Source organism: Cololabis saira, chromosome 19 (genome assembly GCF_033807715.1).
Source record: "Cololabis saira isolate AMF1-May2022 chromosome 19, fColSai1.1, whole genome shotgun sequence".
NCBI classification, from domain to species: Eukaryota; Metazoa; Chordata; class Actinopteri; order Beloniformes; family Belonidae; genus Cololabis; species Cololabis saira.
Genome location: NC_084605.1, coordinates 2,785,287 through 2,812,786, shown reverse-complemented (window position 1 = coordinate 2,812,786; position 27,500 = coordinate 2,785,287). Strand labels below are relative to the sequence as shown.

The 27,500-nt window shown below is 45.0% G+C and overlaps 1 protein-coding gene across 1 annotated transcript in view; it reads right to left on the bottom strand.

Annotated features, from left to right (window-relative positions):
- LOC133419738 (probable JmjC domain-containing histone demethylation protein 2C) overlaps window positions 1-23,344 on the bottom strand; it is a 122,845-nt gene extending 99,501 nt beyond the window's left edge. The window contains 1 exon segment of the mRNA XM_061709143.1: window positions 22,848-23,344. Coding sequence (XP_061565127.1) covers window positions 22,848-23,072 — 225 coding nt within the window. The 5' untranslated portion in view covers window positions 23,073-23,344.
- Window positions 23,345-27,500: the final 4,156 nt, after the last annotated feature.

Sequence of the window (27,500 nt, the reverse complement as noted above, 5' to 3'; positions counted from 1 at the left end):
CATATCGTGTTTGAAAATATATCGATATATATTAAAATCTTGATATATCGCCCAGCCCTAATCTACACCAATTAAATTGAATTAATAAAAACCAATTAAATGAGTTACATGTACTGCAAAACTGGAATGACTCAGATCCTCCATGTTTGTTACACAAACACGTATCAACGGGAATTTATCCTTCTTTCTTTCTTTCTTTCTTTCTTTCTTTCTTTCTTTCTTTCTTTGACGGTTTATTGTGAACGGTAAAATATCACCCATTCCTACGTTGCATCCCTAGTAACAACACGTCTCGTTTCGATGGAGCTCCCGGGTCACTGGAGGTCACGGCGGACAGAACGAGGGAAACAACGACTGAAGGGAGGCGGCCCCTCCTCCACCTGGCTGGAGGTTCGATTCCACCTTCACTGACTACGTTTACATCAGTCAAAATTCAGGTTATTGCTAATATTCCGGTTACTGAAACATTGGGAATATTCCGTTTCCATGTGTGAGCAAAGAGGGTTATCCATGTTTACATGGTAATTAATCATTCGGGATATCTGGATCAAACCAGCGACGCACGGAGAACGTGATGACGCAATTCCCGTCATTTCTGCTTCTTCTTCCTGGATCCAAATTCAAAACAAATGCTGCTTCAACTTTTCTCTCTCCTTCTTGTAAATCTTCTATCCCGGTACTTTCTAGCGTCTACAAATGCAGAAATGTTCATATCCTTCATTACATTTATGAAGTGATTAGTCTCCTCCTGGTCTTGGTTTCTCCGTGTTTAGAAGAACTTCCTGGACTCAAAAGACCAGGATTCCTTGTGAACAGAGCATGTGCAGAAAACAGATTCCTGTTCCGTTTGATGGGGATATTCTGTTACGTTTACATGACCCAATATTCAGGTTTTAAAAGGAGTAACCCAGGGCTCATATCGGGGTTTTTAAAAACCGGAATATGAGCAAATTCTGGTTATTCAAAGGGGTTATTGGTGTTTACAACAGGGTTATTGCTAATATTCCGGTTAGAAAATGGTTATTGATGCATGGAAACACAGTCGCTGCTGCCGGCGGGCGAGCAGAGGTTCCACCACCCCATCCCCATCAAGACCACCGCCGTTATTGCCGCAGCACCGCCACCACGTAGACTCTCTAGAAGCTGGTAAACACCCTTTTCCACCAAACTGGTTCCAGGGCTGAGTTTGGAACCAGGCTTTCTGTTTCTAGAAGAACTGGTTCCAAGGTAGCAGCAACTCTTTGCCCTCTTTTGCCCTCAGAAGCTAAGGGTGCTTTCACACCTGTCCCGTTTGGAGCAGTTGTTCTGGAACAGGGAGCGTTTCCCCCTAAAGATCGGATCGTTTGGTACATGTGAACACAGCAATCGCTCTCGGATGTGGGACAAAACCAGCGAGCCGAGATCCTAGGAGAGGTATTCTCGGCTCGCTTCCATTCCAGACCTGGAGGGGTTCATTTTTTTCATTTGTAGTGAGAACATAATCCACACAGCAACCGACACAACTCCATTCATGTGTATGTGCGACCGGCGCAAGGAGAAGAGTCGGCGCGGCCTCCACCACCTTCTCTCCGTGCCGAGATTTCATCCCAACGCATTTTCAACATTTTCAATTCGGGCAGGGTTTGCGCAGCGCAAACGCCGTCTCGCCCGCAGAGCGATCCGCTCTGTGCCGGCAGCACATAAACGAACGGGAAAGCCGGGTGCGGTCTGCGCTTTGCGCCCTCTCTGTGAAAGGGGCTTGTTGTTTTTCCCGGGGTGCGGAAGAGGAAACTCCTTCCGCGTTCATTTGACCAATCAGAGAGCAGCTGGTTCACGCATGGCATTTGTTATCAGCTTTGAAACGGTACAGACGGTTGTGAACACAAACCCCACAAACGAGAAACGAAACAACTGTATCAATTTAGCGCCTGAATCGGAACAAAATAAAAGGGCCACAGGTCTGAAAGCTCCCTAAGCTACACCACGCGGAGGCCCCGCGGCCCGCCGTCACCTCCACTCCTCTTTCTCTCCATCCTTCCTGGATTTCAGTCCAGACCAACCGACCAGATACTGGAGGGATGAAGGGGTGAAGGGATGAAGGGATGAAGCGACGCGGAGCTGCTGCTCAGCACTTAATCTGGAGACAAACGCTGACTCGGCAGAATCGTAGCCACCGTGGGGCACGGAGGGGGAGGGGCGGTGGTCTGGGACCGTCTGGATCTCACTGATACCCATACGCCTCGTCAATACTGACAACCATCTCTAGGATAAGGAACAATAAGGTCTGAGGCACGGCGCATAACAACAATAATAATAATAATAATAATAATAATAATGATAATAATAATAATAATAAACTTTATAACGGTTGCCGTGTTGCAGCTTCACCTGGAGACACTGAGCTGAACAATAACGGTCAATGACGTTGGCGTTTTATGACACCGTCCCCTCTGATCAAATCCCCAGGGGAATATTTAGCTTAGTTTAGTTTTTTTATTGCTCCTTTCAATTTCCACAACACCAATAGCCCAAAGTACAGGTGTAAATAGTCAGTGTAATACAAAAAATTATATATATATATATATATAATTTTTTGGGTATATACAGGACTGTCTCAGAAAATTTGAATATTGTGATAAAGTTCTCTATTTCCTGTAATTCAATTAAAAAAACAAAAATGTCATACATTCTGGATTCATTACAAATCAACTGAAATATTGCAAGCCTTTTATTGTTTTAATATTGCCGATCATGGCTTACAGTTTAAGATTAAGATTCCCAGAATATTCTTTTTTTATTTTATTCTGACATCCACTGCCAATCCAGGAAGCAGGAACACACGGAGGCGCAAGGTGAGCACTGAAATCTGCAACAAAAACCACAAACTAAACACAAAACCGACACGGAGCCGACCAAAACACGAACAGCAATCGACCCAAATCTGGAGATCTGATCACAGTCTGAGCTAAGCTACCGCTACCTAACTCCAAAAACTACAGAGCAAGCATGCAGGTGAACAAGCCAGTGTGTATATCTGTGTGTGAGTGTGTGTGCGTGTGTACGCGTACACGTGCGTGCGTGTATATGTATGAGTAGCTGTATGTGTGTGAGCGTGTATGTCTGGCTAAGTGTGTGTATGTATGCATGTATGAATATATATTTGTGTGTGTGTGTGTGTGTGTGTGTGTGTGTGTGTGTGTGTGTGTGTGTGTGTGTGTGTGTGTGTGTGTGTGTGTGTGTGTAATAATCCTATCAAAGTTCCACCTGAAGTGTATCTATAGTGGGGGAGGGGGGGGGAGCAACCCCGCCACCCGCGAGACCAGAGGCCGACCAGGAAGAACCCGGAACCCAGGCCACCGGCAACCCCACAGAGGGGAGATGCAACTGCCTATACATACACTTATGTACCTGCTTATACATCCACCTATACAACAGCCTATAATATAATAATACATTTTCCTTTAAAGGCGCCTTTCTTGGCACTCAAGGTCGCCGTACACAATACGTTAAAAAATAAAACCAGCAGAACACGTTTAAAAACATCAAAAAACATTTAAAAATAGCAGAGGTAAGAAATAAAAAAAGAAACAACAGAAAGAAATGGACATTAAATGAGGTATCAGTCTTGAACAGATGGGTTTTGAGTTGGGATTTGAAAAGAGGGAATCCACCTATACAACAGTTAGTTGCAGCCCTAGTGTCCGGCACCGTCTCCTGCCCGCGTGCCGCTCGGCAAGGCTTTGGCTCGGCCGCTCGGCCGGCGCTGAAGGAGTTAAGCTGCTGCTGCGGCGGCGGCGGTGAACTCAGAGGAACTGGCTCACGTGGCTAAGCTGCTGTTGCTATGGGAGGACGGCCAGACGGAGGAGAAAGATCCCTCTCTCCCTCTCTCTCTCCGTCTCCCTCTCTCTCTCCTCGTCTGCTCGCTCGCCCTCCCCTCCCCCCGAACGAGAGCCGGCGCGGCTGGAAAACCAAACCGCTAATAGGACTGCATCGCTCTTGAACTCTCTCCCTCTCCTTCTCCTTCATTTTTCAAATAGCGTTCACCTTTTCCTTCCCTCCAGCTCTGTGAAACATCACTCTGTCACTTCCTCCCTCCCTCCCTCCCTCATCCCTCTCTCCGTGTTTTCCTCCCGTCACCGCCGGTGAGTCATAGAGACGCAGCACCAGGACATAAAAGCTGCAGCTTCCCCCTCGTAGGGGGGCCGTTACTTTAGACGAGAGGCAAATACGGGGCAGTAAAGTTGATTTAGTCGAATTATGTCAACGAACCTTTGAGGAAAAACCAGACGCAACGAAAATGCTGGTCATGTGACGATAATTAAATGTATGATGCAACATCGTAGAGGAATAAAAACCAGACTAAAATGTAGATTACAGAATAAGAAAAAGGATAAAGATGAGAGTTTAACGTAGATCTGAGTATCGTCTGCATAAACTGGTTCCTGGGAACTCGCCGCCAACGAGTTCAACCGGACCGATCACGGTTCACGGTCGGCCGACGGATACGAGAGAGAGAGAGACCTGCAGGGAAACCTCGTTGATCACCAATCAATCAACCAGTCAGTCAGTCAGTCAATCAATCAATATTCTGCAACTCAACCAAAAGGTCCAGCTATACCTATATTACACATGTATGTACACGCACACGTACGTATACACGCACACGTACGTATATACACGCGCACGTACGTATACACGCACGTATATACACGCACACGCACGTATATACACGCACGTGTATACACGCACACGCACGTATATACACGCACACAAACGTATATACACGCACACACGTATATACACGCACGTATATACACGCACACGCGTATATACACGCACGTATATACACGCACACGCACGTATATACACGCACACAAACGTATATACACGCACACACGTATATACACGCACGTATATACACGCACACGCACGTATATACACGCACACAAACGTATATACACGCACACACACGTATATACACGCACACGCACGTATACACGCACACGCACGTATACACGCACACGCACGTATACACGCACGTATACACGCACGTATACACGCACGTATACACGCACGTATACACGCACGTATACACGCACGTATATACACGCACACGCACGTATACACGCACACGCACGTATATACACGCACGTATATACACGCACACGCACGTATACACGCACACGCACGTATACACGCACGTATACACGCACGTATATACGCACGTATATACACGCACACGCACGTATATACACGCACGTATATACACGCACACGCACGTATATACACACACGTATATACACGCACACGCACGTATATACACACACGTATATACACGCACGTATATACACCCACGTATATACACGCACACGCACGTATATACACGCACACGCACGTATATACACGCACGTATACACACACACACGCACGTATATGCACGCACGTATACACGCACACGCACGTATATACACGCACACGCACGTATATACACGCACGTATACACACACACACGCACGTATATGCACGCACGTATACACGCACACGCACGTATATACACGCACACGCACGTATATACACGCACGTATATACACGCACACGCAAGTATATACACACACACGCACGTATATACACGCACACGCACGTATATACACGCACGTATATACACGCACACGCAAGTATATACACACACACGCACGTATACACACGCACGTATACACACGCACGTATACACACGCAAGTATATACACGCACACGCACGTATACACACGCACGTATATACACGCACACGCACGTATACACACGCACGTATACACACGCACGTATACACACACAAGTATATACACGCACACGCACGTATACACGCACACGCACGTATATACGCACACGCACGTATATACACGCACGTATACACACACAAGTATATACACGCACGTATACACGCACACGCACGTATATACGCACACGCACGTATATACACGCACACGCATACACGCACGTATACACGCACACGCACCTATACATGCACGTATACACACACGCATGTGTATACACGCACGTATACACGCATGTATATACATGTACGTATATACACGTACACGTACGTCTACACACGCACGTATACACGCGCACGTACGTATACACGCGCACATACGTATAGACGCACACGTACGTATACACGCACACGTACGTATACACGCACGTATACACGCACACGCAAGTATATACACACACGTATATACACGCACGTATACACGCACACGCAAGTATATACACACACGTATATACACGCACAAGCACGTAAATACACGCAAGTATATACACGCACACGCACGTATATACACGCACACGTATGTGTATATATATATATATATATATATATATATATATATATATATATATATATATATATATATATACACACACACACATACATACATACATACATACACACACACACATATATATAGAGATGTTTCCTCCAAGAAAACAGAAATGGGCCTCCTTGAAATAAACTACATTTTCCCCACGTTGGTTCAGTTCTTGGTGGCCCCCTGGTCCCGGTCCGGAGCAGAACCAGAACCAGAACCAGAGCAGAACCAGAACCAGAACTAGAACTAGAGCAGAACAAGAACTAGAGCAGAACCAGAACCAGAACTAGAACCAGAACTACAGCAGAACCAGAGCAGAACAAGAACTAGAGCAGAACCAGAACCAGAACCAGGTCTTCCTGCAGTTCCCTGCAGACTCCCCCGGCTGCTGTTTCTCTGCGTGTCGGGGAGATTTAGTGCTCGTGTCTCCGGCCTGAGCCTGACAGAGCCGGGGGGGGGAGGGGAGGCCCGGGAGGCCCGGCAGGCCCGGCCCGGCTTCAGATTACACTGTTTCCTTAGGCACCAGAAAACAAACCGCCAACACTCTGGATCCACTTACGGCCCGGCCCGCTACCTGCCCGTCAGCCGGAGACGCTGCACATGTGAATGATCAACCCCGGCAGCGTCGCAGCAGCTAAAGTCCAACCGCTAACCCGGGAGGAACTACGGAGCTCAGCAGAAACACGGGCCGGGCCCAGAACCCTCACGCAGGGGGATTTAAACCGGCAAACAGAACCGTCTTTGTGCCCGAGAGGGAGAATCTGAACCACCTAGAGACCCGTTCCAGAGCAGTGTTTCCCAACCCTGGTCCTCCAGGGCCGCTGTCCTGCAGGTTTTAGATGATTCCTGCTTCAGCACCGTGATACAAGTTCCTGTGTCATCAACAGAGCTGTGCAGACCTTGATGACAAGCTAATTACGACCATTAATTAGAATCAGGTGTGATGATGAAGGGAAACAACTAAGGCCCTGTTTCCACATAGCCGGGTATTTACAAAAACGGATATTTCCCCCTCTACGTTTTCAAAATCTCTTCGTTTACACGGATCGGCATAAAAACGCTGTTAACGTCATGCCAGCCAATCAGAATCCTGGAAAAAACATCAACAAATGACACGTGTAACTTCCATTTAAGGCTGATTTATGGTGCCGCGTTACACCAACGCAGAGCTACGGCGTAGGGTACGCGAGGACGCTCACCGTACGGCGCATCGCCGCGTACCCTACGCCGTAGCTCTGCATCGATTTAACGCGGGACCATAATTCAGGTTTTACTTCCAAGACGGAACGAGAGTCTTTGGTTTGGAGTGACAGAGAAGTGGAGTTACTTTTAAGTGTGACTTTAGAATATAAAACAGGTAAAATACAAGAAAATATTGACGGTTACAAACTAATTGTAACCACAGGTGTCACTCATGACGCTGGTGACGTTTCTGTCTCATAATGTGACGTTCTGAAGCCTAAATGTCCGTTTTCCTCCGTTTAGACGCAAACGTGAAAAAGGAGTTTTTGAAAATCTCCACTTTGGCCGGAGTTTTCAGAAATTATCGTTTTTGGAGACTTTGAGCTTCATTTTCGTGTAAACGAACGGCCAAAACGCATGAAAACACCACGTTTTTGCTCCGTGTAAACAGGGCCTAAAACATGCAGGACAGTGGGCCACGATCTCGCCTCTATTGCCCCAGATAGATGGTCCTGTCATCTGGAGGTGCTACCGGACACAGAACTAACCCTTAACCCAAACCCCGAACTCCTAACTCTAACCCTAACCCTAAGGCCCAATCCCAATACACCCCCTACTTTCTTTCACTCGCCCTTCTTTTCTTCACTAACCCTAAAAAAGAAGGGACAGATTTTAGGGCACTTGAAATCTTCCCAGGGGCCTATCCCAATACTTCCCCTCGTTTTCATCCCTACCCTGATCAGGAAGCTGAGAGCCAAAAGCTGTTTTAATTTCAGCTGTAGTGCTGTTAATATGGCACTTTATTAAGTTTTAATATTTTCTCAGGCGTAAAAGTAACCGTTAAGATCCCCAACCGGGGCTCAGTTTATCCAAATAACGCCTGTTAAGAAATTTGATCTGATGTTTTCGGCGATGATAAAAGCTGCCGGCTCGGAGCAGCAGCAGCAGCTGTTACCATGGTAACAGCAGCAGCATCTCACGTACAGACGTGATCACCAGGTCAACCTGCGCTGTCGTCCCGGGGAGAAACCTGCAGCTCTGTGGAGAATTACCGCTGGCTGAAATAAATCATTTAGGAAGATAAATGTTGGTTTAATAGATGAAATCTAACAGTTGTGGGTACGGCGTACGGCGCGTCGCCGCGTAACCTACGCCGTAGGCTCTGCGTTGGTATAACGCAGAACCATAAATCAGCCTTTATTCTAGCGTGATCTTCGCAACAACGAGCAAGCGAGTGATTATGTACATTCAGTGAGTGAATATTATGAAAGTAAAATATATATTTCTCGCTAGAAATGTAATCAAAACTCATTTTTATGCAGAAAGTAACTCAAAATATTGATTTTATTCACTAAAAATAAGAAATGTCTGCCATGTTTTTTTTTTTGAGTCAGTCCGCAAATGACGACGAAAAGCATTCTGGAAAATCTTTTGGTCCCTAGATCAGCTAGTGAGGATCGCAAAACCCTCGCTCTGAAGGGACAATTCATAGCCACTAGCCCTCGTTTTCTCCACTCCCCCTAGGTGAAAAGAGGAATTGGGACACCAATACCCTCACAGGAACGCGCAAAATTTAGGGTTAGTGATGAAAACGAGGGGTAGGGGGAGTATTGCGACAGGGCCTAAATCAAACCCTGAAGCCCTAACCCTGAACCAAACCCATAACCCTCACCCGAACCCCTAAACCCTAACCCAACCATTGCAGTGACAGACTTGGACCGGTGGACTGGGACGGCATCAATGTTCACACAACAGAACAAGCTGACAGGCAATCAGACCAGTAACGGTGTGGAGGGTCCGGTTCATTTTCAAAACACCACTGGTGGGCTCTGACCCGTCCACAGACGGGAGACCAACCTGGTGGTAAACAGTTCTGACCGTTTCAGAGGTGTGAACCTCATCAAGTCCAGAAGATCCTTTTATTTCACACCACTCGTCACTTGTATACATCTACCCCCCATGAAGAGGACGTCTGTAAAGGAGCAGACGCTCCGGTGTTGGGGACACAATCGCTACAAAACCGCCACTCTCTCACAGTTCACATGTCGACGTCTGTAACCGAGGATTGAAGCGTCTCCCGTCCCCCTGACGACGTCCCATGACGTCCCAGCGTTCCCCTCCACTGCAGGCCTGCGCTAAGCGGGCGTGGAGGCCGGTGGAAGGTTCTCCTCCCGTCCCGGCCGGCAGCAGCGCCGCTGTGCCGTACAACAAACCAGCACAATGGACTGTAAGGTGAAACAAAGCTACAGTACGGGCAGAAACGGCTGACTGATGTTTCCATTCACCGCTCCAGATGAGCGGGGCAGTTTTATGTCCCGAGCAGAGAACAGAGCCCCGGCCTCCGCCACCGAAACCCCCCCGCCCCCGTCCGGGTCAAAACATTAAAAACCTGCATCTGTGACTACGTTTACATGCAGTCAAAATTTGGGTTATTGCTAATATTCCTGTTACTGAAACATTGGGAATAATGTGTTTCCACTAGGGCTGGGCGGTATGGACTAAAAACTGTATCACGATAATTTCTGGCATTTATCCTGATAACGATAAAAATGACGATAAAGAAAATACCAATTCAACTCCACCTTTTCAACTATAAATCTATCTCACTCTCAGATCCTCCATGTTTGTTACACAAAAACCTCATCAACGGGAATTTATCTTCCTTCCTTCCTTCCTTCCTTCACGTACGTTGTGCGTCGATTTAACGCAGAACCATAAATCATCTTTACACAAAAACATCAACGGGAATTTATCGTTTTTACCGCGAGATACAAATTCTTATCGTGAGGAATTTTTTTGACGGTATATCGTGAACGGTAAAATGGTGATTAATCATTCAGGATATCTGGATCAAACCAGCGACGCACGGAGAACGTGATGACGCAGTTCCCCTCATTTCTGCTTCTTCTTCTTGTATCCAAATCCAAAACAAATGCTGCTTCAACTTTTCTCTCTCCTTCTTGTAAATCTTCTATCCCGGTACTTTCTAGCGTCTACAAATGCAGAAATGTTCATATCCTTCATTACATTTATGAAGTGATTAGTCTCCTCCTGGTCTTGTTTCTCCGTGTTTAGAAGAACTTCCTGGACTCAAAAGACCAGGATTCCTTGAGAACAGAGCATGTGCAGAAAACAGATTCTAGGGGTTATTGGTGTTTACATGGCCGTGCAAAACTGGGTTATTGCTAATATTCCGGTTTTAAAAGGGTTATTGATGCTGGAAACGCAGTCACTGCTGCTCATATCTGCAGCTTTCAGTCTCGTCTCAGTTCAGACTTCCTGCAAAGGAATGTCCTTACAAGTCTGTGTGTGGTATAGGGGTTGAGGTTGTGGTATAGGGGTTAGGGTTGTGGTATAGGGGTTAGGGTTGTGGTATAGGGGTTAGGGTTGTGGTATAGGGGTTAGGGTTGTGGTATAGGGGTTAGGGTTGTGGTATAGGGGTTAGGGTTGTGGTATAGAGGTTAGGGTTGTGGTATAGGGGTTGAGGTTAGGGTTGTGGTATAGGGGTTGAGGTTAGGGTTGTGGTATAGGGGTTAGGGTTGTGGTATAGGGGTTGAGGTTAGGGTTGTGGTATAGGGGTTGGGGTTAGGGTTGTGGTATAGAGGTTGAGGTTAGGGTTGTGGTATAGAGGTTAGGGTTGTGGTATAGGGGTTGAGGTTAGGGTTGAGGTATAGGGGTTGAGGTTAGGGTTGTGGTATAGGGGTTAGGGTTGTGGTATAGGGGTTGAGGTTAGGGTTGTGGTATAAGGGTTAGGGTTGTGGTATAGGGGTTGAGGTTAGGGTTGTGGTATAGGGGTTGGGGTTAGGGTTGTGGTATAGGGGTTGAGGTTAGGGTTGTGGTATAGGGGTTAGGGTTGTGGTATAGGGGTTGAGGTTAGGGTTGTGGTATAGGGGTTGGGGTTAGGGTTGTGGTATAGAGGTTGAGGTTAGGGTTGTGGTATAGGGGTTAGGGTTGTGGTATAGGGGTTGAGGTTAGGGTTGTGGTATAGGGGTTGAGGTTAGGGTTGTGGTATAGAGGTTGAGGTTAGGGTTGTGGTATAGGGGTTAGGGTTGTGGTATAGGGGTTGGGGTTAGGGTTGTGGTATAGAGGTTGAGGTTAGGGTTGTGGTATAGGGGTTGAGGTTAGGGTTGTGGTATAGAGGTTGAGGTTAGGGTTGTGGTATAGGGGTTAGGGTTGTGGTATAGGGGTTGAGGTTAGGGTTGTGGTATAGGGGTTAGGGTTGTGGTATAGGGGTTGAGGTTAGGGTTGTGGTATAGGGGTTAGGGTTAGGGTTGTGGTATAGGGGTTAGGGTTGTGGTATAGGGGTTAAGGTTAGGGTTGTGGTATAGGGGTTGAGGTTAGGGTTGTGGTATAGGGGTTAGGGTTGTGGTATAGGGGTTGAGGTTAGGGTTGTGGTATAGGGGTTGAGGTTAGGGTTGTGGTATAGGGGTTGAGGTTAGGGTTGTGGTATAGAGGTTGAGGTTAGGGTTGTGGTATAGGGGTTGAGGTTAGGGTTGTGGTATAGGGGTTGAGGTTAGGGTTGTGGTATAGGGGTTGAGGTTAGGGTTGTGGTATAGGGGTTAGGGTTGTGGTATAGGGGTTAGGGTTGTGGTATAAGGGTTAGGGTTGTGGTATAGGGGTTGAGGTTAGGGTTGTGGTATAGGGGTTAGGGTTGTGGTATAGGGGTTGAGGTTAGGGTTGTGGTATAGGGGTTAGGGTTGTGGTATAGGGGTTGAGGTTAGGGTTGTGGTATAGGGGTTAGGGTTAGGGTTGTGGTATAGGGGTTAGGGTTGTGGTATAGGGGTTAAGGTTAGGGTTGTGGTATAGGGGTTGAGGTTAGGGTTGTGGTATAGGGGTTAGGGTTGTGGTATAGGGGTTGAGGTTAGGGTTGTGGTATAGGGGTTGAGGTTAGGGTTGTGGTATAGGGGTTGAGGTTAGGGTTGTGGTATAGAGGTTGAGGTTAGGGTTGTGGTATAGGGGTTGAGGTTAGGGTTGTGGTATAGGGGTTGAGGTTAGGGTTGTGGTATAGGGGTTGAGGTTAGGGTTGTGGTATAGGGGTTGAGGTTAGGGTTGTGGTATAGGGGTTGGGGTTAGGGTTGTGGTATAGGGGTGGAGGTTAGGGTTGTGGTATAGGGGTTAGGGTTGTGGTATAGGGGTTGAGGTTAGGGTTGTGGTATAGGGGTGGAGGTTAGGGTTGTGGTATAGGGGTTAGGGTTGTGGTATAGGGGTTGGGGTTAGGGTTGTGGTATAGGGGTGGAGGTTAGGGTTGTGGTATAGGGGTTAGGGTTGTGGTATAGGGGTTGAGGTTAGGGTTGTGGTATAGGGGTTAGGGTTGTGGTATAGGGGTTGAGGTTAGGGTTGTGGTATAGAGGTTAGGGTTGTGGTATAGAGGTTAGGGTTGTGGTATAGGGGTTGAGGTTAGGGTTGTGGTATAGGGGTTGAGGTTAGGGTTGTGGTATAGGGGTTGAGGTTAGGGTTGTGGTATAGGGGTTGAGGTTAGGGTTGTGGTATAGGGGTTGAGGTTAGGGTTGTGGTGTAGGGGTTGAGGTTAGGGTTGTGGTATAGGGGTTGAGGTTAGGGTTGTGGTATAGGGGTTGAGGTTAGGGTTGTGGTATAGGGGTTGAGGTTAGGGTTGTGGTATAGGGGTTGGGGTTAGGGTTGTGGTATAGGGGTTGGGGTTAGGGTTGTGGTATAGGGGTTGAGGTTAGGGTTGTGGTATAGGGGTTGAGGTTAGGGTTGTGGTATAGGGGTTAGGGTTGTGGTATAGGGGTTGAGGTTAGGGTTGTGGTATAGAGGTTAGGGTTGTGGTATAGAGGTTAGGGTTGTGGTATAGGGGTTGAGGTTAGGGTTGTGGTATAGGGGTTGAGGTTAGGGTTGTGGTATAGGGGTTGAGGTTAGGGTTGTGGTATAGGGGTTGAGGTTAGGGTTGTGGTATAGGGGTTGAGGTTAGGGTTGTGGTGTAGGGGTTGAGGTTAGGGTTGTGGTATAGGGGTTGAGGTTAGGGTTGTGGTATAGGGGTTGAGGTTAGGGTTGTGGTATAGGGGTTGAGGTTAGGGTTGTGGTATAGGGGTTGGGGTTAGGGTTGTGGTATAGGGGTTGGGGTTAGGGTTGTGGTATAGGGGTTGAGGTTAGGGTTGTGGTATAGGGGTTGAGGTTAGGGTTGTGGTATAGGGGTTAGGGTTGTGGTATAGGGGTTGAGGTTAGGGTTGTGGTATAGGGGTGGAGGTTAGGGTTGTGGTATAGGGGTTGGGGTTAGGGTTGTGGTATAGGGGTTGAGGTTAGGGTTGTGGTATAGGGGTTAGGGTTGTGGTATAGGGGTTGAGGTTAGGGTTGTGGTATAGGGGTGGAGGTTAGGGTTGTGGTATAGGGGTTGAGGTTAGGGTTGTGGTATAGGGGTTGAGGTTAGGGTTGTGGTATAGGGGTTGAGGTTAGGGTTGTGGTATAGGGGTTGAGGTTGTGGTATAGGGGTTAGGGTTGTGGTATAGGGGTTAGGGTTGTGGTATAGGGGTTAGGGTTGTGGTATAGGGGTTGAGGTTAGGGTTGTGGTATAGGGGTTAGGGTTAGGGTTGTGGTATAGGGGTTGAGGTTAGGGTTGTGGTATAGGGGTTGAGGTTAGGGTTGTGGTATAGGGGTTGAGGTTAGGGTTGTGGTATAGGGGTTAGGGTTGTGGTATAGGGGTTAGGGTTGTGGTATAGGGGTTGAGATTAGGGTTGTGGTATAGAGGTTGGGGTTAGGGTTGTGGTATAGGGGTTGAGGTTAGGGTTAGGAGATACAGACAACTTTCACAAGTCAACGCAGCCAATCTAAAAGGAGCAACAAAAGGAAGCCGAGCGGAGAGAAGCCGCGTGGCCATAAAACGCAACAGCCGGGCGACCAAACAACAACATACCTAGGTTACATGGCGCGTAGTCGCTGGTTGTGGCCGGCGTTGCTATGTAGAACCATAAACCACTAATGAGAAGTACTGGACCCAGAATCAGACCACCCCCTTGCACCACGGCTGACCCGTCAACCACCCAGCCGAAAACAACCACCACCATGTTTCAGGAACAGAGAAGAGGTCGCGGTTCCTCCAGACTGCCCCCTTGGGCGTTTGTGAACAACGCTACGTTCACGACAACACGGTACCTGCTACCGCCACCGATACATCTGTTGGTTAGGGAAGTTTATTTATGTAGCACAATTCCACACAAGGTAATTCAAAGTGCTTTACATCAACATTAAAAGTGGCAAGACACAATTAAAACATAAATAACAAATAAAATGATAAGAAAAGAAGTAAAATAATAGAAAGCACAAGTTGTTAAAAGTAAGGGCAGTAGATCCAGCAGGTTCATCTCATTCTTACAATGGCAAGAATTATGTTTATATACGGTCAAAACTTACAAAGACCGGGTCAAATAAAGTATTACAAAAGTAATCTGTAACAATTCGTACGATGAATCAAACCAACTTGACAATTCAACGCCACACAGGGTTTCCGTTGTCCGGTAATTGCCGGACTTTGTCCCGTAAAATACAGTATGCCGAAGTCCGGTATTTTATAATCTCTCCGGTCAAAATGTCCGGTGAAAATACTCACTGGTGCTGCGGGTGCCGGGAGCCGGGAGGAAGCGGAGCTGCGGCACCGACATCCACGTGTGCGTTGATTTATGGTTCTGCGTCGCACCGACGCAGAGCCTACAGCGTAGAGTACGCGTCTCCGCGTACCTTACGCCGTAGGTTACGCGCAAGCTTCTGCAATATTTATTTATTTTTTGAAGTTACGCTAAGTTACTAAAGACCGGGTCAAATACAGTATTACAAAAGTAATATGTGCCGATTCGTGCAGGGAATCAAACCAATTTGACAATTTGACAACTGAACGCTGCCGGTACCTGGTACCGCCACGTCAGTTACCGGGTCACCTGCCGGGCTCGGTGATCGGCCAGAAACCCCGTTCAGAGCAGCGTTCATACATAACGGTGACAAACGGCAACCGTCGTCTACGGCAACCAACAAATACGGGCGTCCGATACTCCACAATACTGCCAGAACATCGGTACCATCAAGGGTTTACAAACACAATCCTGATTCTCCGGGCCAATCCCAATGTTCACCCTACTTTCTACCACTAGCCCTCAAAATGAAGCCACAGACTTTAGGGTCCTTGTAATGTTCCCTAGGGATTGGGACACCACTTGCTACGTCACTGCGTGGTTTACGTTCGGGTACGTAAGCGACTGCGTAGTTACGTTTGCACAAACGTCACACCATATCAGGAAGCCCAGAGATAAAAGCTGTTTAAGGCTGCTTTCACACCTGTCCCGTTAGGAGCAGTTGTTCCGGAACAGGGACCGTTTCCCCCTCAAGCCGAGATCTCCTAGCAGAGGTTAGGGTTAGGTTTTCGGCTCGCTTCCATTCCAGACCTGAAACGGTTCATTTTTTTTATTTGGAGTGAGAACATAATCCACACAGCAACCGACACAACTCCATTTATTGTGTATGTGCGACCGCGGCGCAAGGAGAGGAGTCGGTGCAGCCTCCACCACCTTCTCTCCTATTGGACGAGCCGAGATGTCGTCCCAGCGCGGCACGGTGAAATTAAACAATGTTCAATTGGGGCAGGGTTTGCGCAGCGCAAACCCTGCGGCAGGCGCCTCTCGCTCGCCGCTGAGCTCCGCTCTGCGCCGGTAGCACATACATGAATGGATAAAGCCTGATTTATGGTTCTGCGTTAAATCGACGCAGAGCCTACGGCGTAGGTTCTGCGTTGGTGTAACGCGGAACCATAAATCAGCCTAAAGCCAACGGCTGCGGTCTGCACTGAAAGGGCCTTGTTGTTTATCCCGGGGTACAGAAGAGGAAACTCCTTCCACGTTCATTTGACCAATCAGAGAGCAGCTGGTTCAAACATGACATTTGTTAACAGCTTTGAACCGCTACAGACAGTTGCCTTGTGAACACAAACCCCACAAACGAGAAACAAAACAACTATCGATTTAGTCCCTGAATCGGAACAAAACAAATGGGCCACAGGTCTGAAAGCATCCTTAATTTCCGCTGTAGCGCTGTTAATATGCCACTTTATTAAGTTTTAATATTTTTTCAGGCGTAAAAGTAACTGTTAAGATCCCCAACCTGGGCTCAGTGTATCCAAATAACGCCTGTTAAGAAATTTGACCTGTTTTCGGGGATGAGAAGAGCCGCCGGCTCGGGAGCTGATTTATGGTTCCACGTTAAATCGACGCAGAACCTACGGCGTAGGGTACGGCGTACGCCGCGCGTCGCCGCGTAACCTACGCCGTAGGCTCTGCGTTGGCGTAACACGGAACCATAAACGGGCAAGCGAGTGATTATATACATTCACTGAGTGAATATTATGAAAGTAAAACATATATTTCTCGCTAGAAATGTAATCTAAATGCATTTTTATGCAGAAACTAACTCAAAATATTAGCAAAAACAATCAAAAGCTTGTTTTTAAGACATTCAACACCTGTTTAAAACAGGTATTAGATGCCATAATAGGCAACCCCCAGGACCGGTCTACGGTAGCGTCTAGCGTCCCCCCCCCAGAACCGGTGCCTTGCTCAGAGGCCCCGGCAGCTCGGATTGACACACTTCCACTAATCTAATCTGGAATCTGCAGCAGTGAATTCACTCAGCCGGCTGAGCTAAGCCGCCGCTAATGAGACTGTAGCCGGACCAGGACACACACACACACACACACACACACACACACACACACACACACACACACACACACACACACACACACACACACACACACACACACACACACACACACACACACACACACACACACACACACACACACGAGGGGGCTGGGAACATGTTGTTTTCAGGGAAATACAACCAGCGACGTCATTGTTGTTGTTTTCACCGGGGGCTACCCGCACCCGTAGGTGCCCCCGGTACCGGGGGGCACCTGCACCCTGCAGGACCAGGACTCTCAAGGACCAGGACTCTCCAGGACCCTACAGGTCAATCCTCCCGCCGCAGGCCAAGTTTACGAGCCCTGGCATTCCTGCCCCCCTGGTTGGGGGGGGGCACCCTGGTCCAGGTCTAGGAGGGTCCAGGTCTGGGGGGTCCAGGACCTCGTCAGGGGGGTGAACCATAAACCCCGGCAGCAGCAGGATTAGTTTCTGCAGCTGATCTGACGCACAAGCCGCTACTCCGTTAGCTGCCGAGTCGCTAGCTGCTACTCCGTTAAGCCTGAGTTATGGTTCTGCGTCAAATCAACACCGTGCCAACACCGTCACCGTGACGCCGTCGTGAACCTTCAGACTTCTCCGTCACTCCATTTCTCCGCGGTGCAGTTCCCCCAGCGACCGCTAGTTAGCGATCTTTACCTGAATGGTTTATCCAACTTTTTCCGGTCACAGTAAATCAAAGAGATAAGGACAACTATTGTGCAAAAAAACGAAACAAAAAAAAAATCACACATACACGAAGAAAAGAGGCTGAAAGTTCACGACTGCTTCACGAACCGGAAACTGGAAATGCGTTGCTAACAAGCGAACCAATCACAGCCCTCTCCGTCTACGTTTGGTCTTCGTCGCCTCCACGCGTAGTTACAATTTTTGGGAGGTGCGTCAGTGACGGCGTCAGTGACGGCGTCAGTGACGGCGTGTGGTCAGCGTCGACGCGTAGCACACGCCGTAGGCACGGCGTCGTTTTGACGCAGAACCATAACTCAAGCTTTAGCCAACGAGTTGCTAGCTGCTACTCCGTTAGCCGATGAGTCGCTAGCCGGCGGCTCAGACCGCGTCGCGCCTGCAGGTGCCGGATCGGTCGGATTCGGTCGGGCTACAGGTCCGGCTGAAAACACGCCGCGGAAACGGCCTTACGGACACGTGGGACGACGGGAGGAACAACCTCAGGACCTCACAGTATTAAATATAATACAGAAAACTGTTTTATTTGCCTTTAAAGCAGAAACTGCTTCCAAACTGCACTCAGGAACGTTTCCAAATAAAAGAAACTCTGACCTGAAACTCATGTTTGAGACGACGACAGTAAGAACTAATATTAAAAAGAGATGGACATCAATTAAGGCTAGAGAAATATGGAATAGTTGTGACAACGACCTAAATATTGCAGTTCTATCTACAAATTTAAGAAAACGATTAAAGAAAATATTGTAAATAAATATAAAACACTATAACTATAAAGTGCATTATCAAAATCATTCTAGAATGTGAAACGTTAATTTTATATTTTGTCTTCTTTATGTTTGTTTTCATGGATTAACGTAATGTTTCAGATTTAAGTCGATCACCAGATAAAAACTGTAGAAGCTTCGGCTTCAGCTGCAGCTTTTCGGCTAAGGCAATGTTTATTTTACTTTATTCAACTTTTGTTTTGTAAAAATGGCTTAAGGCTTAAGACCGAAATAAAGACTATTCATTCATTCATTCATTCATTCATTCAACCCCAGAATTTCACAACCTCAGACATTCAGGCGACTCCTGCTAGGCCCAACATGCAATAACACAAGCAGATCAATCGATTATTGGTTGTATCTGGTCAAACTAGATGCTAAAGTTAGCATTCAGGACCCCCCCCCCCCGTGTTTAGGGAACTGGTCCCACACGGATGTTTGAAATCAGCACCGTCCTGGACGAGCTGCTGGGAACTAGAGACGGGAACAGAACCAGAACTGAACCAGAAGTGCAGGGGTGCCAGGGGGGGGCCCTGGGGTGCCCCCGGGACGACCCCCTGGCCCTTTGTCTGACCACAGAAACGCTACGTGGAGCCGTTGAAGTTGAGTTGAGTTCGGTGCCAACAACCCAGAACCGGGACCAGGACCAGGACTGGTTCCGCGGGTCCGTGATAGAATAGAACCTTACAAACCTCGGAACCTCGAAACCTCGGAACCTCAGAACCTCGGAACCTCACAACCCTCACGATTAGAGTACAGCTGTAGTCTATCACTAACAAGTCCTCTCCCGGGGTAACCATGCCGACGGCGGTTCGTCACAAGGTTCAACAAGGTCCTACTAGGTCTAACAACCTCAGTAAACCTGTGTAAACCGGGCCATGACAAGGTTCTAGTCCTGATCAGATCCAGATCCAATGTCTAGTCCTACCAATAATACTATCGATCAATCGATTATTGGCTGTATCTGGACAAACTAGATGCTAAAGTTAGCATTCAGGACCAAAGAAAGAAACAGTTCCTAGGAACCTAAGCTGGTCACAACCTCGTAACCTTAAAACCCTTGGAACCTTACAACCTCGGAAACTAACAAACCTAGGAACCTAGAAACCTCACAATATAGGAACCTCACAACAGGGTCCAACAACCTCAGTAAACCTGTGTAAACCGGTCCACGACAAGATTCTAGTCCTGATCAGATCCAGATCCAATATCTAGTCCTACCAATAACACAAGCAGATCAATCGATTATTGGCCGTATCTGGACAAACTTAGAACCAGTAGGTCTAACTAGGTCCAACAACCTCACAACCTCAGTAAACCTGTGTAAACCGGTCCACGACAAGGTTCTAGTCCTGATCAGATCCCATGCTTAGTCTCTCTACCAATAACACAAGCAGATCAATGGATTATTTGGCTGTATATGGACAAACTAGACCCCAGAGAAAGAAGTAGTCCCTCCTCGGACAAACCTAGGAACCTCAAAACCTTGGAACCTAATAATCTAGGAACCTCACAAACCTAGGAACCTCACAACAGGGTCCAACAACCTCAGTAAACCTGTGTAAACTGGGCCACGACAAGGTTCTAGTCCTGATCAGGTCCAGATCCAAAAATACAAGCAGATCAATCGATTATTGGCTGTATCTGGACAAACTCACAACCTACTAGGTCCAACAACCTCACAACCTATGTAAACCTGTGTAAACCGGGTCATGACAAGGTTCTAGTCCTGATCAGATCCAGATCCAATGTTTACTCTCTCTACCAAAAATACAAGCAGATCAATCGATTATTGGCTGTAATCTGGACAAACTAGATGCTAAAGTTAGCATTCAGGACCAAAGAAAGAAGCAGTTCCTAGGAACCTCACAACCTAGGAACCTCAAACATCACAAAACTCAGAACATCAGAATCTCACAACAGGGTCCAACATGGTCCAACAACCTCAGTAAACCGGTCCACGTCAAGGTTCTAGTCCTGATCAGATCTAGATCCAGTGTCTAGTCGTACCAAAAATACAAGCAGATCAATCGATTATTGGCCGTATCTGGACAACCTTAGAACCTACTAGGTCCTCACAACCGCGGAATCTCAGAACTTTACAACCCTAGGAACGTCACAACAGGGTCCTACTAGGTCCAATAACCTCAGTAAACCTAAATAAACCGGTCCACGACAAGGTTCTAGTCTTGATTAGATCCCATGTTTATTCTCTCTACCAATAACACAAGCAGATCAATGGATTATTTGGCTGTATCTGGACAACCTAGACCCCCACCCAAGAGAAAGAAGTAGTCCCTCCTCGGACAAACCTAGGAACCTCACAAACCTAGGAACCTTGTAAACCGGGTCATGACAAGGTTCTAGTCCTGATCAGATCCAGATCCAGTGTCTAATCCTACCAATAATACAAGCAGATCAATCGATTATTGGCTGTATCTGGACAAACTAGATGCTAAAGTTAGCATTCAGGACCAAAGAAAGAAGCAGTTCCTAGGAACCTAAGCTGGTCGCAACCTCAGGAACCTCACAAACCTCACAACCTACTAGGTCCAACAAGGTCCAACAACCTCATTAAACCGGTCTACGACAAGGTTGTAGTCCTGATCAGATCCAGTCCTATGTCTAGTCTTACCAATAACACAAGCAGATCAATCGATTATTGGCCGTATCTGGACAACCTTAGAACCTACAAGGTCCAACAACCTCACAACCTCAGAATCTCAGAACCTAACAACCCTAGGAACCTCGGAACCCTAGGAACCTAGTAGGAACCTAGTAGTAACCTCACAAACCTTGGAACCTCACAACAGGGTCCAATAACCTCAGTAAACCTAAATAAACCGGTCCACGACAAGGTTCTAGTCCTGATCAGATCCCATGTTTAGTCTCTCTACCAATAACACAAGCAGATCAATGGATTATTTGGCTGTATCTGGACAAACTAGACCCCCACCCCAGAGAAAGAAGTAGTCCCTCCTCGGGCAACCCTAGGAACCTTACAAACCTCACAAACCTAGGAACCTTACAACCTCGTAACCTAGGAACCTATGTAAACCGGGTCATGACAAGATTCAAGACCGGATCAGATCCTGATCCAGATCCAATGTTTACTCTCTCTACCAAAAATACAAGCAGATCAATCGATTATTTGGCTGTATCTGGACAAACTAGATGCTAAAGTTAGCATTCAGGACCAAAGAAAGAAGCAGTTTCTAGGAACCTCGGAACCTACTAGGTCCAACAAGGTCCTACCTCAGAACCTCAAACCTCAGTAAACCTATGTCGCGACACGACAAGGTTCTAGTCCTGATCAGATCCAGGTCTAGATCCAATGTTTACTCTCTCTACCAATAATACAAGCAGATAAATTGATTATTGGCTGAATCTGGACAAACTAGATGCTAAAGTTAGCATTCAGGACCAAAGAAAGAAGTAGTTCCTAGGAACCTAGGCTGGTCGCAACCTTAGAAACCTCAAACCTAGGAACCTCACAACCTACTAGGTCCAACAACCTCACAACCTCAGTAAACCTGTGTAAACCGGGCCATGACAAGGTTCTAGTCCTGATCAGATCCAGATCCAAAGAACACAAGCAGATCAATCGATTATTGGCTGAATCTGGACAAACTAGACCCCAGAGAAAGAAGTAGTGCCTCCTCAACAACAACCTAGGAATCTCACAAACCTCCCAATCTTAGAACCTAGGAACGTAGTAGGAACCTAATAACCTTAGAACCTTACAACTAGCAACCTCATAACAGGGTCCAACAAGGTCCTACAACCTGTGTAAACCTGTGTAAACCGGGCCATGACAAGGTTCTGGTCCTGATCAGATCCAGATCCAAAGAACACAAGCAGATCAATCGATTATTGGCTGAATCTGGACATTCTTAGAACCTACTAGGTCCAACAACCTCACAAACCTAGGAGTAGGAACCTTACAACTAGGAACCTAATAACCCAGGAACCTAGTAACCTCACAACTAGGACCAACAACGTCAGTAATCTCCAATAAAAAAGCAGATCAATCGATTCTCTTCACTCCAACAAGGTCCAACAACAGAATCAGAACCAGGGCCGGTTCCCTGAAGAAGTAGTCCCCCCAGGCGGAGGGAGACTCGGACCCGGGACCAGGACCAGGACCAGGTCCAGGTCCGGCTAGCTCTTACCGTGTCCCGGCCGCTCACGGCCCGGATGACCCCGGACCTCCAGGGCCAGCGGGCCACGTGGCCCCCCAGACCCGGGGGGGGGTTCTGCTGGGTCTGCTGGGTCTGGTTCTGCTGGGTCTGGTTCTGCTGGGTCTCCCCGCACACGCACAGGAATCTCTTCCCGACCAGCTGCGGCCGCGGCTCGGCTGCAGCTGCTCCCGCAGCTCCCGCAGCTCCCGCAGCCATCACGACGGACTGGGACCGGGCTGGGACCGGGCTGGGACCGGGCTGGGACCAGCTGGACCGGGCTGGGGCTCCGGTACCGGGCTGGGGCCGGACTAGGACCGGGCCGGGGCCGGGCCGGCCATCGTTAACCAGGGGGGGGCTGTAGAACCGCAGCTCCGGCGGGGACGGCGGTAGAACCGCAGCGGAACAGCGGGGGAACAGCGGGGGAACAGCGGGGGGAGGTGACGGGAATGGCGCAGGATCTACAGCCGCAGACCCGGAGCTTCTCCCGGAGATCCCTCCGCCACTCCCGGAGCCGCGGCCGCAGCACCGAGTATCCCTGCGCGGGAGGGAGAGGGAGGGGGGGTTATTATAGAACAGAAGGGAATAGAAGAGAAGAGGATAGAATATGATAGAATAGAAGAGAATAGAGGGAGGGAGGGGGGTGTAGAACTGGAGAGGATAGAAGAGAAGAAAATATAATAGAATTGAATTGAATAGATTAGAATAGAATAGAACATGATAGAATAGAATACCCAAATGAAGCTATTATTATTTACAGCACTTTTCATACATTTTAGAATAGAATTTTTTTGTTTGTTTTTTTGTTGTTTTTTTTTACTGGAGAAGGACATTTAGGAGGAATTTAAGGATTTATGGTTGAAATTTAAGTTAATTAATGAAAATATGTAGGTTTAACGCAGAAAGTTGTTCACATTTTAAAATTGGAAAAGGGTTTACATGATAAAATTACATTTAAAAACTGTTAAAAACACACATGAGGTCATTATAGCATAGAATAGAATAAAATAGATTGGAATAGAATAGAATAGATTACAATAGAATCAAATAGATTAGAATAGAATACTCGAATAAAGCTATTATTGTTTATAGCAATTTACATAATTGTGCTTTACATAATTAAAATTACATATAAAAACTGTTAAAAACACAAATCAGGTCATTATTGAGTTGAATAGAATAGAATAGAATAGAATAGAATGGAATAAAATAGAACATATTAAAATAGATTACAATACCCGAATGAAGCTCAAAGTGCTTTAAATAATAATAAAATAAATATAATTTTATAAATTATATTTTTTAAATATTTAATATATATTTATATAATTTTTTTTTAATTAAAAAAAAAATACGTATAAAAACAGTTAAAAACACAAATCAGGTCATTATTGAATTGAGTTGAATAGAATAGAATAGAATTGAATAGAATAGAATTGAATAGAATAGAATAGATTAGAATAGAATACTCGAATGAAGCTATTATTGTTTATAGCACTTTACATAATTGTGTTATAACTGTATAATTAAAATTATACATTTATTACTGGAGAAGGAGGACGTTTAAGGGGGAATTTAAGGATTTATGGCTGGAATTAGAGGTAAATAATGGAAATGTGGAGGGTTAATGCGGAAAGTTGTTCACATTTAAAAAATTTTAAAGGATTTGCTATAAAAACTGTTAAAAACACCCATCAGGTCATTGTAGAATGGATTAGACTAGAATAGAACAGAATAGAATAGAATAGAATAGAATAGAATAGAATAGAATAGAATAGAATAGATTAGAATATAATTTATTTGAATAGAATAGAATAGATTATAATAGAATAGATTGGAATAGAAAAGATTAGAATAGAAAAGATTAGATTAGATGAGAATAAAATTGAATAGAATATAGAATAGAACAGTATAGAATAGAGCTATTATTAAAGCGATTATTATTTATAGCACTTTTCATACATTTTAGAATAGAATGAAATTTTTTAAATATTTTAAAAGTATTTACATAATAAAATTACATCTAAAAACTCTTAAAAACCCACATCAGGTCATTATAGAATAGAACAGAATAGAATAGAAAGTATAACATTTATATAAAAATATAAAGTGTACAAAAACATTTCACCCAAAGGAAAATGTTTTTGAACTCACAATTAGAACATAAACTGGCGTAAAGTCCCTTTAAATTTTGTATCTCTAATAAGATCAGAGAAATTCATTTAAAAATTTTACACAATATCTATCCTTGTAACGAGTTAATAACCAAATTTGTTGATGTTGATGTTCTTTGCACCTTTTGTAAGATTGAGCCTGAAACTCCCAGACATTTGTTTTATCACTGCTCAGAATTTTATACATAGTAAAATTAAGTTTTCTATAACTATTATGGCTAAAGATGTTATCACTCTGAATCACTTTGAATCTGACGATAAACCATTAAGTTACTTAGTAAATCTTATGATTGCAATTGGTAAATTTTAAACACAAAGCAAAATTCTCAAAATCTCTCCCAGATTTCAACACTTTCCTTGGAGATTTTAATTTATATATAGATTCCTTTAAACTTATGTCAAAACAAAAGAGCAAACACACATTGTCATTTTATAGAAACCTTTTTTCTGTCTTTGCTTGAATAAGCTAAATTAATGTTATACATATTTTTATTTTATTCATTTATACATATATATCATTTTATATTGTATACTTTTTTTGTATATAAATGTTTGGCTGAATGTCTGTATGTTCTAAATCTCTAAAATCCTCAATAAATAATACATTGCAATATATAAATTACCAATTCTAATTCTAAAAATTATTCTTGGCATTATCATGATATATTGTTTTATAGTGTATTATTATATTATGTTATGAAATCTCATGTGATGTTAAACTATAGTATTATTATATTGTTATATTATAGTATTATTATATTGTTATATATTATGGTATGGTGATATCATTTTGTTATATGTTATAATATGATATTATTATTATGTTATATTGGGGATATTATTATATTATTATATGCTATTATAGTATTACATATTTATTTTTTTAATTATTTATTTATTTATTTTTCAAATTCATATTCTTAATTTATTTATTTACGTTCATTATATTTTTTACACACACTTAGATACATATCATTGTAACTCGATGTCTTTTCTTTGTTTGTACTGTATTTGTATTATGTCCACTTGGTGTAATAAATAAATAAAAAATAAAAAGCTAAAAAAAAAACCAGTAGAAGGAAGCAGGAACCGGAAGAACGTAGCAGTGCGTGTGGCGCCGCCTGGCGGCGCGGAGTGGAACTACATCACTATAATAATCACTATAATCCTCTCCTGTTTACTGGGAATTCTGGGAAACTCCAGTTTAATCCTCAACAGGATTTAGATGTGCAGATAAGCACACAATATTTATTTATTTAGTTAGTTATTTATTCTTTATTTCATTCATTGATAAAATAAAACAAACAGTTTAATATAAACACAAACGTTCCTAAATTCTGAATAAAAGGGAGCAGAAAGAAGAAGAACCTTTTTTTTTTCTCTTGTTTCTTTATTGGGTAGTCGATGTAATTTATATTACACAATAAACATTTTTAAAAGGATTCGACAAATTACCCCGTTTTATATTTTACCACACACATATAAATAAGGAAATAAAAATAAATAAATAAAGACAAAAAAACTAAACATAACAAACCCCCAAAACACACACTATAAAATATGTAATTATAGAAAAGTTCCAAAGTAAATTACCAATTACCAATCAAACTCTGACTGAAGACAATAATAGGAAAAATAAAGTAATAAAATAAAATACAGGACACACAAAACAACAACAAAAATAATAATGAAATAAAATGAAATTAAATAAATTGAAAATAATAAAAAATGAAATAAACAGACATAAGAGGAACACTAAATAAAAGAGGAGAAGAATCTTATTTAATCTGCCCCTTTTTCCTAAGAAATCAATTTACAAAGAACGTCAACATATTTCATTATATTTCCTTAAAATACTGGCTTTAATTGTTCTTTTGAATGTAATGTTTGATTTGGATTCTTTGTTTTCTTTATTCAGATTGTTCCATAAACTGATTCCTTTCACAGAAACACAACGATCTGTCAATTTAGTCCTGAATCTTTTAAAGATCTCTGTTCCTTTTAAGTTTTTATGGAAGATGGAAGGAAGGAAGGAAGGAAGGAAGGAAGGAAGGAAGGAAGGAAGGAAGGAAGGAAGGAAGGAAGGAAGGAAGGAAGGAAGGAAGGAAGGAAGGAAGGAAGGAAGGAAGGAAAGACGGAAGGAAGGAAGGAAGGAAGGAAGGAAGGAAGGAAGGAAGGAAGGAAGGAAGGAAGGAAGGAAGGAAGGAAGGAAAGACGGAAGGAAGGAAGGAAGGAAGGAAGGAAGGAAGGGAGGGAGGGAGGAAGGAAGGAAGGAAGGAAGGAAGGAAGGAAGGAAGGAAGGAAGGAAGGAAGGAAGGAAGGAAGGAAGGAAGGAAGGAAGGAAAGACGGAAGGAAGGAAGGAAGGAAGGAAGGAAGGAAGGAAGGAAGGAAGGAAGGAAGGAAGGAAGGAAGGAAGGAAGGAAAGACGGAAGGAAGGAAGGAAGGAAGGAAGGGAGGGAGGGAGGAAGGAAG